The sequence below is a fragment of the Musca vetustissima genome, unplaced genomic scaffold (genome assembly GCF_032173495.1).
Source record: "Musca vetustissima isolate MV318-11 ecotype Yass unplaced genomic scaffold, APGP_CSIRO_Mvet_v1 utg17337, whole genome shotgun sequence".
In the NCBI taxonomy this organism is placed as follows: domain Eukaryota; kingdom Metazoa; phylum Arthropoda; class Insecta; order Diptera; family Muscidae; genus Musca; species Musca vetustissima.
In genome coordinates, this window is record NW_026880320.1 from 192,752 (window position 1) to 206,428 (window position 13,677).

The following is a 13,677-nucleotide window of genomic DNA, read 5'->3' on the forward strand; positions in this document are numbered from 1 at the left end:
AAAAATTCGAAAAATAGTTATAACAACAACAACAATAAAAAGGAAAGTAGTTGAACAAGAAATGTAAATTAATCTGTTACTCTGGGGCATACATGTGCATGACGTTTTGAGAGAGAAAAATAAGAAATTATGAAACCAATATGGTAGCGACAAGGAGGTAAATTTAGGAACACTACTAATTTACAAGATGACATTCTTTGATATTGAGCCATTCAAAAGCCATTAAGATTTCATATATGAGATCCTAAGACCAAAACGCTACAATTTTTAGAGATAAGGAAAATAGGCTTTTATTAGGAATACAACTACAGGGAGCCTAGGGCGATTTGAAGCCATTCATAAACTGCTAAAGAATGGACTATTTTCTGTAGAGTCCTTATTACGAGATAAGCCCTATTATTTCGTAAATATATGGGAGTTCTAAGAATCCACGGATGCTTCCGACAATACGGTATCTTTTTTTAGTGAAGCGAGGTTAATTTTTTTTACAGAAATACTACTTCCGCTGAAATCTTTCATAGACCAACTGATAAGGATAATTCCAGCAGGTAGTCCCTAGTTCGCTAACTTACTGATTATTTAAGCTATATTCATTTCAGCTCAAAGCTTCGATTTCTGAGAGACGCACTAAAAATACTGACATAGGAGTCAGCATTACACAAATGTGCAACATCAGCAAGGATATTTCTTAGAAACACCTGAAGAAGATAGAAACGTGGACTACGAAATGGGCAGTAGAAGAAATTATGTGCATTCCGAGGAAAGATACAATTTTTTTATAATGCAACTGAGGTGCTGAAGCTCTACGATTCTTTATAGACTAGCTGAAGCTCAGAGAATCCTTCTAGTACATCATTGGTCTTGGTATACTTTATAGACGTACTGAGGCTCATGGATTGATCTTTATAAACGATCAACATCTCAGTAAGTATTTGTAATCGTTCCGAGCCCACAATATGCTCAATAAGTCTGTATAGACGAGTTGTGGTTTAAAGCTAAGGTCCATGAATATTTAAACAAAAATGAGTTCAAATTCAAGAAGTCTTAACATCAGATGAGCCTCAGTTAGCTCGGTATCCTCAGGAAAAGAATACCAGAGGTACTCAGGTCAGTTGATAGAGGAAATGAATGGGTGGGATTCATTATAGACAAACAGAAGCTTTGGGAATTTTTATAGAAAATTCGAAGCTTTGATAGTTCGTATAAACTAAATAAGGATCGGCGATTTTTATTGAAGATCTGTAGCATTGTAGCTCTAGTATTCTTTATAGACAAGCTTAAGTTCAGAGAATCGTTATACATCAAAAGAAGTCTAGCTTAGATTTATCGAGAAGATGTGGCTCATATAGTCTCTTTATAGACGATAAGAAGCCCAGGAAGCTCTTTGTATACGTTTCGAGGCTCAGAATGTCCTTAAAGATAAGCTGAGGATCAAGTGTTGTTGTTCATGGCTGCGATCAAAGAAACCTTAAACATAGACGAGTTGAGATTCAGGGAGCCTTAAAATCAGATCTGGAGCTCAGGATGTCTTGTATGGACGAGTAAAAGGTCAAAAGTTACTTTTTAGATGAACTATAGCATGGGGGCATGGTATATATGGACTGAGCCCCGTCGAGTCTGTAGGGTTAAAAGTTATTAGACGATGAGAATTTCGCAAAATCTTTGGAAGCGAGGCAGGGTCAGGATATTGAAGAGGTGAAACCTTTTTAGAAAAATATAGGTTCAGGTTACATATAGGTTACAGATAAGCATAGGCTCCAGAAAATCGTTGAAAAAAATATGTTCCAAAAAGTTTTCATAGTCGACCTGAGTTGAGCTCAGGGAGTCATTACAAGTTAGCTGTAGATCAATAACTCTTGGTAGACGAGCTATGTAAGGAATGCCTAGGTGAGGCATATGTAAAGTTTCAAACTAGAACCTGACAAGAAGTCGACAAGACCGTATGGTCAACCAGAAGGGACATTTTACGGGCTTTATACTGATTGAAATAATATGTGGGGAGAATATTTTAGAGTTCGGGAACACCTTCCTTGATTTTGAACCACTTCTTAAATCTCGAACGGAGTATTTTAGGTGTTTTCATGGAAGCCCAGAATGAAGTCTGTATAGCCGATTTTTTGGAATATTCATAGGCGATCAGTAGGTAGCCTTTCTAGCTGGAAAAAAAATAATTTTTCGATAACCAAAATGGATAAATATAACGCTTAAGAGATGTATCTATAGATAGTCACCTTAGAGACTTATAAATGAAAAACTTTACAGACCTTCAAGAAGAAGTAACAGGCTGTTATTGTAGTAGCTCAACTGGGTTGGGGTGACAGATCTTGGCGGAATTATAAATCTCACTGTAGAAGAAACACGAAAATGGTAGTACTTGGAAAGTATATATTTTGCTTCATGGAATATGATACTTTTATATTTTTAGTCCGTTGAAATTATTAATCCCCCTTAGCATATTGTAGGGTATTCATCACATTTCAAAAAAAAATCTACAAAAAACCAGCAGCAAATGTTTAAATAGAAAACAAAACAACCATTTTGCCAAATAACTGGTAGTCAATTGATGAAGTAATTGATAGATTTGACAGATGAACAGACGAGCAGACATACACAGCAATTTACAGGGGCCAACATTGTTAAACGATGATGGAATCCATAAATAAAAATGAATTTTATGGTCACGATGGCCAATAAATTCCAAACAACCATTTGGATGTTTTTCCTTTCTTTTCATTAAAAAAAAACTTACCTCATCTTCAATTTTCTCCAAATTTACACCATGTGTTGCATTGGCATCCTCGTTCATAAACCACATTGGCAGTTTGTGCAATTCACCTTTCTTATAGAGGCCTTGCGTTTTCTTTAACGTTAAATTCAATTTTTGACCAAAGGCCGCCAGTTGTACTTTATGTTCGTGAATATCCTTAACATGTTTACGTTTTTGGTTGTCCGTTAGGCTATTGGCCTTTTTCGGTGATGATTTTCCTCCTTCACTAAAATATGGTGTCTTACTGAGATCTTTTTTCACGTGATGCAAATCGTCATCTGTGGCCGAGTTGGGTGTCAGCTCATCAATGCTACGTTTTCGACGACGATAATTACTATACGTCGAGGCAGATGATGGCTCTTCACTGTGCTGATGGAGTAGTTGTACAACTTCATATTGTGGCACTGCATCATGAGAATCGACATGGAATATCGATTGCAGCTGTTGCGGTGACATTTGTTTGTGGATCTGGAAATAAAGAAAACATAATTTTTTTAATATTAGAGGTCAAGTATTAAGAAGTGATACTAATGAAATCTAAAAAATGAATAGAATTAGAAAACCAGATTTCTGGTAATATTTTCCATGAGCTCATTTATTTTACCATCAATTAGTTTCACCCTATTATTATCATAATCCATAACCGATTATATGGCCTATCACAATGAAAAAAACCTTGGCCTATATTCCCAAATCAATTCATCAATGTGTTATCAAAATACTAATCCAATTCCAAAAACCAGATCACTTCAAAAAAAGTCAAAACATATTCAGGAGATAATTAAAAAACAACACTGACAACTTAAGTGCAGGTTAGCCAAAGTGTTGTGAACTTCAGTTTGAATGATGGGCTCATGTAATTAACTCGCTGAAATATAATTGGAATCTTGTTAAGATAACTCATCGATTGGGCATTGGAATAATCGGGGGTTTGGAAATCATAGGGGAAGATTTTAAATAGAAAAAAATAGCAGAAAAAATTAACTGAAATGGGTCGTTATAGTCAATCTGAATGCAATGTTTGGAAATGGCCTGAAGGAAGCCTCTATAAGCGAGCTGAAGGATTTTACTTCAGCGGAGATGAAGGAAGACTCTATAGACGAGCTGAAGGGAACCTCTTTAGGTGAAGACGAACTGATCAGGATCATTATAGACGAATATTTCATAGACGAACTGAAGGAAGTCTCTATAGAAGGCCTGAAGGGAGTCCTTATAGAAGAGCTGTCTCTATAGATGATATTCACAGACGGGCTGAAGGGAGTCTTTCATAGATGAGCTGAAGGGAATCTTTCATAGACGAGCTGAAGGGAGTCTTTCATAGACGAGCTGAAGGGAGTCTTTCATAGACGATCTGAAGGGAGTCTTTCATAGACGAGCTGAAGGGAGTCTTTCATAGACGAGCTGAAGGGAGTCTTTCATAGACGAGCTGAAGGGAGTCTTTCATAGACGAGCTGAAGGGAGTCTTTCATAGACGAGCTGAAGGGAGTCTTTCATAGACGAGCTGAAGGGAGTCTTTCATAGACGAGCTGAAGGGAGTCTTTCATAGACGAGCTGAAGGGAGTCTTTCATAGACGAGCTGAAGGGAGTCTTTCATAGACGAGCTGAAGGGAGTCTTTCATAGACGAGCTGAAGGGAGTCTTTCATAGACGAGCTGAAGGGACTCTTTCATAGACGAGCTGGAGGGAGTCTTTCATAGACGAACTGCGGTTTAGGGAATGTTTAGACATGAGTAAAGGCTCAGGAAGTCTTTATAGTTTATCATAAGTCTTTATAGACGACCTGAAGTTCAGGATGTCTTCATAATAAGCGAGTTTAAGCTCAAGCTGTTTTTGTAGAAAATCTGTTGATCGTGGAGTTTTTACAGACAAGCTAAAATTCAGGGAGTTATATAGACTTGCTGTGGCTAGCTGAGGCTCAGGAAGCCTCCATAGACAATCTGAAGCTCAATTAGTCTTTAAGATGGTTCAGGGATTCTTTGTAGACAAGCTGAGGCTCGGAGAGTTTTTATATACAATATGAGGCTCAAGAAGTCTTCATTGGTAGTCTTTATAAAAGATCCGAAGCTACGATAGTCTTTTAGGTAGCTCTGGGAGTTTCCATAGATAAGTTGAGGCTCAGGGTGTCTTCATAGACAATCTGAAGCTCATGTTGTCCTTATTGATAGCTCAGGGAGTTTTTATAGCTAAGCTGAGAGAGCTCAGGGAGTCTTAATAGACTCTCTTCCTGAGACGAACTGACTCAGAAATACTTTATAGACGAATTGAAGATCATGGTGTTTTTATAGACAAACTGGGCCTCAGGATGTTCTTATAGAGAATCTGATAGCCGGAGTATTTACATAGACAAGCCAGGGTGTGTTTAAAGATGGCCTACAAATCAATGTGTCCATATAGAAGGCCTATCAAACTTATAGACGAACTGACTCAGAAAGACTTTATAGGCGAAGATCATGGGTTTTTTATAGACGAACTGGACGAACTGGAGACGAACCAATTAAAGGGAGTATCTAAGGGGCAGCTTCATAGGGAAATTTTTAATGGGCAAATAAAGGGAAGTCTTCAAGGGTGGTCGAAATTAGTTAAAGCCTACGAAGATATTAAAGACTTCTTCAGTTCGTATATAGAGACTATTTGGCTCCCTATACAGACACCTTGATCTGCAGGTCATCGTCAACATGCACACCCTGGCTTGTGTGCATGCATACGATGACTAATTTCGAGCACCCTTGAAGACTTCCCTTTAAAAAAAATCCCGTTTTTGCTCTATGAATTCGAATTTAAAAAGTACCCTTTTAATTCCCTTCTTTATATGCTTCTGCTTCTTCATTGTCTCCAATTATGTGTGACCTTCAATTCCTTTTTGGATTGGTATCTGATTTCTAAATAATGTCCATCTTCGTCGAATCTAAAAATAGACTTGGACAACAGCCATACATTGCAAAAAACGTAAGTTCCCATTATAGCACCATCAGCAACCAGCTTCCTTTCCATTTTGTTATCCACCGAACAACACAAAACACACCTATATTCCGGAGTTCATTGTATGATACCCAACACACAAAAAACCAGTTGCAAGAAAAAAGGGCTTAAACTTCAATTCATGTATTGGAAATATTCTTACTCTACCAATCAATACACACACACATGCAGATAAAATTCAATTATCTACAAACCAATAAAAGATCCGACGTACAGTTACTTAAAATTGACCGTTATTATGGGTTGCTGTTTTTTTTTTCAATTTTTTGCTGTGAACAGCATCCGGAGAATTACATGAAAAAATACAACAAAACAAAATTAAACTAAAACCGGCTTCTTGGTACCCTTTTCTGCAGAATCTGCAAGCTGTAACTCCAAATGGACAGACAACAATGTAAAAACTACAGTTAAAATTTAATAACAACAAAAAGAAAAATATTAACAATGAAAAACAAAAATCAGAATAAGAAACACAGCAACAAAGACAACAACAACAAAAATCCAAATACAATTAAATATTGTTGTTGTTAAAGAAAAACAACAACAAAAACAAACAGCTAGCTAGCCGACCAGCAAACATTGGCATCATTGGTTTTTGCATTAATAACTTCAGTTATTATACTCGTGGACCAAGCCAGCACAACTGTTCGACGTACCGAGAGCTAAATCTTGTGCTAAAAGCTGTTGCCGTTGTTGTTGCTGTTGTTCGGTTTCAGACCCAAACTGAACCAAATGTGGTTTACCTTGTCGTCATCATAAACGCAACAACTTTTTTTCTTCTTCGTCTTCTAAAACAAAACAGAAAGCGAAGGAAAAATATCGATGCTGATAATAGCATTGTATTGTGGTATTCTTTAGAAGGGATGGAGGTATGTATTTTGAGGGGAGGGAGAGAAGGGGTTTCAAAAGGTATTAGGCAGTTTTTTCAGTTTTTTAACAAAGCTAGGGTTTCACACGCTGCTGCTGGCAAAGAATGATTGATGTTTTTTAGCAAAAGATTTATGTCCATCAAAACGAGATGATTTCTATAATCCAAAGGTTCCATTACAGAGCTATTGACTGAGCCTATGTGCTAAGTTTCAAAGATTACTTTCAATTTTTTGTTTCTTAATAGCTCAATGCCGCAATTGCAGGCATCCGATTTTTTTTCTCTCAATAGAAACCAGTTATGAAATTGATATGTCATGGCACTTTAATGTGACAGGGGTTGGAGTCTAATAGACGAAGCTGAATGGGACTTCAAGAGAACAGAAAGAAGATTCGGCCTCTACATGCAAGCTGAAGGGGGCTTTTATAGGCGAGTTGGAGGGAACCTTTATAGGAGAACTGATGGAAGCCTTTTATAGGCGATCTCAAGGAAGTCTTTATAGGCGTGGTGAAGGGATCCTTTATAGGCGAGCTCACTATAACCTTTATAAGTGTACTGATAGGAGCCTTTATAGACTATCTTAAGGGAGTCTCTACAGACTAGCTAAAGGTAGATTTTACAGACGTGCTAAGGAGGTCTCTATGAACCAGCTGAAGGGCATCTTTATCGACGAGCTGGAGGGAGATTCTATAGACGATTTGAAGGGAGTCTTCATATATATATGGGTGTCTTTATAGACACACTGAAGCATTGGGAAAGGCTCTATATAGAGGCCAGGAAGTCTCGACAGATAGACTTGAGCAGAACTTTTTCCTAAATGTAGATGGGAATTTTTTACAGACAAGCCTGAGTGCAACTGATGCACGGGGGATGAGCTAAAGCTCTGGGGATGAGATGGAATCTCTAATGGATGAGCTAGAATCTCGTCAATTGACGAGCTGGAATCTTTAATTGACCAGATAATGTTCAAGGAGTATTTAATAGAATACTGAGACATCGGGGAGACGAACTGAAGCATCAGTGAATCTTTCGAGCTGAAGTTGGGAATTTGTGTACATACATAGGTATCTTTTCAGACAAGTGGAAGTTCTGATGGTCTCTATAGACGGAAGGGCCTGAAATGAACCTCTATAAATAAGCTGGCATCATTAATAGATCCGCATAAGTTCAATAAGTCTTTCATTACCCTGGGGAGATGAACTGAAGATTCAGGGAATCTTTCGGGCTGAATTTGAGGGGTTGTACAGACTATGTGGAACACAACAGATCTTTGTTAATGTCCTGGTGTCTCTATAGAATAGCAGAAGCTTAGGCAATCTAATAGGTTGAGAACCTCTATAAACAACAGGATTTTTTTATTACATTGGACCTTAACAGACGAGCACGGACTCAGTTGGTCTTAATAGACGAGCAGAAGCTGAGAAAATCTAGTGGGATGGAAGCATCCATAAACAAGCGGACATTTTGTATTTAAGAGCGCAACTTCAAGAATTCTTTCGAAGAGAACTGAAACATCAGGAAGTCGAACTGGATCTTTTCTAGCGAGATGAAGCTCTTGTGATATTTAAAGATGAGAGGCCTGGAAGGGAGCCTCCATAGACCCATGTAAGTTCAAGGAGTTCTTCATAGCCTACAGAAACATCAGGCAGGCGAACTGAAGCTTCAGCGAATGTTTAAAGTTTTTACATACTATCTGGAACACAGCGGATCTTTGCAAATAAACTGATGCCCTGGTGGTGAGAGCTTTTATTAATAACCGGATTTTTTAATATGCAATCTGAAGCACATCGGACATTTACAGACGAGAACAAATTCGATTGACCTCAACAGATGAGCAGAGGTGTATAAAATCTACTGAAGCATCAGATAAACGAACTTAAGCCTCAGGGAATCTTTCGAGTTGAAGTGTTTGGGAATTCTGGAGCTCAAATGAGCTGAAGGTAGTCTTTATAGACTAGCAGAAGTTCAGAAAGTCTAATGGACTTCAAACTTCTATAAACGAGAGGGAATCATTGTAGAGTATCTGAAGGCAGTTTTTATAGAGGGATGAAGATCTGAAGATATTCATGGAGTTCAGTGAAGGCATAGGGAATTTTTATGGAGGGAAAGGAGACTTTTTATAGAGGGCCTTAACCCGAATATTGCTGTAATTTTTTTTAGATTGTGGGTCTCTGAATCCAAAAATTTGAATTGTATCCTTTTTCCTTATTAGGATAATCCACAGGATAAATTTTTGGACTGTGACGATATGTTCACATTAGCACTGCCCAGGTACAGGTTTTTTAGACGATTTATCGGGTTAAGGAAAGGAGACTTGATATAGACTCCGTAGGAAGTATTGGAACTTTTCAATAATTCTCTGAAATTCAAAGCCTAGCAGCTTATGGAAGCTCAGTGAGTCTTTATGAAAAATCTGATGACATTTAGAGAGTTCTGTCGAACTATAGGAATTCTGGCGGTCTTTTTAAACGAGCTGAAGGCAGGTCGACTTTTTAAAGACTCTACAGACTCATATGACTAGTATGCGAACTTGACGATAATTATCTGCAAATACACCCTACAGTTTGTATTCTGTTCTTCTCTGAAAGTTTAAGGTCGGGGAGTCTTTGTGACAGATCTGATAAAGTTCAGTCGAACTATAGGGAATTTGAAGGCTATAAAGTCTATGTATACGAACTTACCAATAATTACCTGTAAATACCCCCTGCAGCTTACCACCTAATCTTATCAGAAATTTGAAGTTCCGCGATTTTTGGGAAACGGGACTTTGTGAAAGATCTGTTGAAATTCAGGGAGTTCAATCGAAGTAAAAATTCCCTACATTTTAATAGAGCGCCTATAGACAGTCTGTGAAGGAACTGAAGGCAGAGACATTTTAAAGACTCTAATGTCTCAGTATGCGAAGTTGCCAAAACTTGTAGGTAAATACTTTCTAAAGTTTGCCTTCTGCTCTTCTCTGAAATTTGATGCTCATCGGTTTCTGATAAACTATCAGAAGCTCTTTGTGAGAGACCTGATAATGTTTAGAAAGTCAGTCCAGCTATAGGGAATTTTTTATAGATGTATTTAGTTGATGAGCTGAAGGTAGGGATACTTTCTATAGACTGAATAGTTTCTTTATATGAAATTGCCAATAATTATATAATTATCGCTACAACTTGCTTTTTGTTATTTTCAGAAAATTTCCTCCAGCACGCCTATAATGGCAACATCTTGCATTCATATAACGATAATCCTCTATGATGTCCTAAAGGGCTGGCTATGTCCTAATTTATCTCTTAGATATCAATGATTCGATGTTTCCTAATAGGAATATCTCGGAACCGGAACATCTCCCACATTTTATTTTATAATCAACGATTTCAACACTCAAATCATAAATATTTAAATGCCAGAAATGAAGATACCAATCACAAAATTAAAAAAAAAACTGGTCAATCATCACCATCATCGAATGAATATTTTTAAAGCAGGTTAATAAACGCTCAACAGCCAATTGCCAATTTTTGCTACCTACTACCACTAGTCTGGCAACTGGGCGAATACATAACGAAAGCTAGGCGAATAAGGTAATCACTAACAACAGATGATTCCACAGAGACAACGACTACTGCGAATGACATCAAAAAAGAGTAGCTGGTGATGTTGTCTTTTAAATGATTATGATGATCGCGTTGATGATGACGTTATTATTAGTGGTTTGCTAGACAGTGACGCGTTTTAATGTCTATAACGTCAATGTCATTGATTTTTTTTGTGCAAAATGGGCTCCCCATCACCCCCCATCTTTAGCACATCTCTAACATAACACGCTGATTTTTCAAACTCTCTTCTCAGGCAACCACCAAACGATGCCATGGCTATGCCTTCATTAATGCAGCAACCTAAAAAAAGCAACCAGGCCTGTTGGCTCTGTGCCTAGCTAGACTAGCTACCGCACACATTTCTATATCTAGTTTTTTATATCAAAGTAAATATTATAAAATGGTTTTAGATTACGTTAGAGCTGCAAAACATTGTTACGTTTTTTTTTTTCATAAAATTTTCTTTTGTAGTTTTTAGCGGCGGTTACGTTTTTTTCGTTCGCCTTCTTCTTCGCCAAATGCCAGCGGTTACTCACATTACCAATGAAATTGTGAGTATCGAATGAAGAGAATTTGCTGGAGCGGTTATTTTTTTACCGAACGAATGAACGAACAGTAGTAGTATGTCAGCAAAATAGCTGAGGCAGTGGCGCGGTAACCACATAGTTGAAGACAAAACAAAAAATCGAAACAGCAGCAATAACAACAACGACGACGACAGTTTTTACTTTCATTTGAAACGTGTTTTCAACAACCAACACGTAGTGGCTGTAATAATAACCGACGACAGGCAGGCAGACAGACAGACGGACAAACAGACAACAGCAGCTTCAGCTTTTTGGAGAGACTATGACAATAGTACAAGCCGACAAAAACAACAACATGCAGAACAACAACAACACCAAATAGCTGTGCAATTTCAAATCACCAGCGTGTAACACAACAGCCACTTGAAACTATCCCACAAAAATACATGGATAAAAGTCCGCGTACACCACACTCACGCACACACATTTTTAGACTTATATATTTTTTGTCTTTTTTTAAAGCTTCCGCACGTTTTTCTTGCTGCTGTGAACTGACCAGTTAGTTATATTTTTTTCTGCCTCTAAAACGTTTTTTACCACACACACAAATGCCGTCTATCTACTATGCTGTTGGTGGATTGGGTGGTCCAGGTCATAGGTGTTTTATTTTCCATTTCGAATGAAATTTGCAAAATGCTTTTATTTCAGGTGGGTTGAGAAACACATGTTCGGTTAGTGGGTGTGGCTGTTAAGCTATAGCATGTTTCTTCGTAAGAAGCTGAAAAATGAAAGTTAAACGTTGCACTACAAAGGAAGTCTTCACGGGGGAGCAGAGCAGCTACAGCTGATTTGGATATGGGCTTTATTGAAGAACTGGATGAAAATTTATAAACAAAACGAAGGGAGTCTTTATAGACGAATAAGAGTCAATCATTGATGAGCTGAAGGAGACTCTATAGACCTCGAGGAGAGAATCTTGGACGAGTTGGATAAGGTTTTGTGGACGAGATGGATGGGGTTTTTGTAGACGAGCTGAAGGGAGTCTTTCATAGACGAACTTAAGGCAGTATTTTATAGACGAGCTGAAGGGAGTCTTTCATAGATGAGCTGATGAAACTCTTTTATAGACGAGCTGAATGGAGTCTTCCATAGACGAGCTGAAGAGAGTCTTTCTTAGACGATCTCAAGGCAGTCTTTCATAGACGAACGGAAGGCAGTCTTTCATAGACGAGCGGAAGGTAGTCTTTATAGACGAGCCGAATGAAGTCTGGAGTAGGTCTATGTAGGCTGGAGGTAGTTGGAGGGTGTATTTATAGTTGAGCCGAAGGAGATCGTTATAGACGGGTCGGAGCGACTCTCTATGTAGGGAGTCTTATAAACTCAAAGACTGAGATGAATGGGAGCTTTTTTTACGAGCTGTAGGGGATCTCTATAGGTTATAAACTCAAGAAATCTTTCAAAGGTAAGCTGACACTCAGCGACTTTTGTAATTGATATATATTTCAGAGTGTCGACGAGCCGAAAATTTGGAAGAACAGCAACGTAAATAGTATTTGTAACCGAAATGAGTTTTTGAAATTTTTAAGAACGATCTGATGCTCAGACTTTATAAATGAAGTTGTGAGATTCATTGTAGATCACCTGCAGCTCACAAAGTCTTTATAAAATACCTGATGAAGTTTTGGAAGTAAAGTTTGCCTCCTGTTCTTCCATATAATTATTAATAGATTAGCTGAGACTCAAGGAGTTTTTTATAAGTGATTTATAGTTGAGAATGTCCACGAGCTGAAGAACTGAAGCTCAAGAAATCTTTGTGGACCAAATAAGCCTTAGGAAGTTTTTAAAGACGATCTGATGCTCAGACTTTATAAACGAAGTTTTGGCGTTCATTGTAGACGAAGTTCTGGTAGTACCGTTCACCTCCTTTTCTCCTATAAAATTAAGTTGTTTTTTTCGAATTGAGTCGTCATAGGATGGAAGAATGGCAGGAAGAAGAAGGTTCGCAAGCCTTCATTATAGAGGAACAGATATGTCCAGAGAAACAAAGTTGTTATAGTTTAACAGGTTAAGGAAGGATATCAAAAAGGGATAGATGGTTACTGTAGTCCTTAAATTGAAAATTAATTCAGAATGTTTCAAAAAACGATCCGCCGGAATACAAACATTTACATAATTTCTTGTCAAAGCACGAATTCGAATTGGTCGAAAATAGGGAGTTCCTCCGAATGAAAATCTGAATGTTTCTCCAAATGAGTTAAAGATCTATGGATCAAGGACCTCTTCAAAGTATATTATAAGTGGAATGCCTATTTCTGGATAACAAAATGAGGAGGAAATCTCCTAGAACCCTTTAGAAGAAATTTTTCGAAAAGCCTATCTGAGAGAGTCTTTCTTAAAAAATTTCTATGAACAAGTGCTCGGACAAATGGTCGATAGAATTTCTCAGGATGAACCACTTAAGTAGGGTTTTTACAGATCAAACACTCCATATCTATCTATCCTGAAAATAATAAAAAATCTTCTGCTGATGTTCCCGAATGTTTCGGGTATTTTATAGATTGAGACCTTATACCTTTTTTGGAAGAGATTGATCTTTAAAGAAATATATATTTAGATAGAATATCCGTTTATCGGGCCTTTGTATTTATAGGAACATATCTTTAGATAGACATTATGTCGGTTTTTTTTAAAAGAGATTCCTCTTTTTGATCTTCCCAGGTCATTTATTCGGTCCTCGATGTATTTTCTATACTTTTTCTATTTTCTGTGTGAAGATAATAAACCTTTCCCATAGAAGTCATACTCCAGTAGAATTTCTACCGCCCTTAAAAATATCGCATGCGTGTCGCTTATTTGCCCTACATAGAAAATCTTTCATTTTCTTCCATCTAGAGACATACGAAGTCTCAAGGTCTTCTATAGATTGATTTTTTTTACCCAGAGAATGTTCTTT

The 13,677-nt window shown here is 37.6% G+C and overlaps 1 protein-coding gene across 1 annotated transcript in view; it reads right to left on the reverse strand.

Moving 5' to 3' along the window:
• The window catches only part of LOC133325879 (A disintegrin and metalloproteinase with thrombospondin motifs like), a 160,369-nt gene that overhangs the window by 132,313 nt on the left and 14,379 nt on the right, over nt 1-13,677 (reverse strand). Inside the window, exon 2 of the mRNA XM_061534579.1 lies at nt 2,750-3,235. Within this exon, the coding sequence (XP_061390563.1) occupies nt 2,750-3,235 (486 nt within the window). The remainder of the gene's footprint in view (nt 1-2,749; nt 3,236-13,677) is intronic.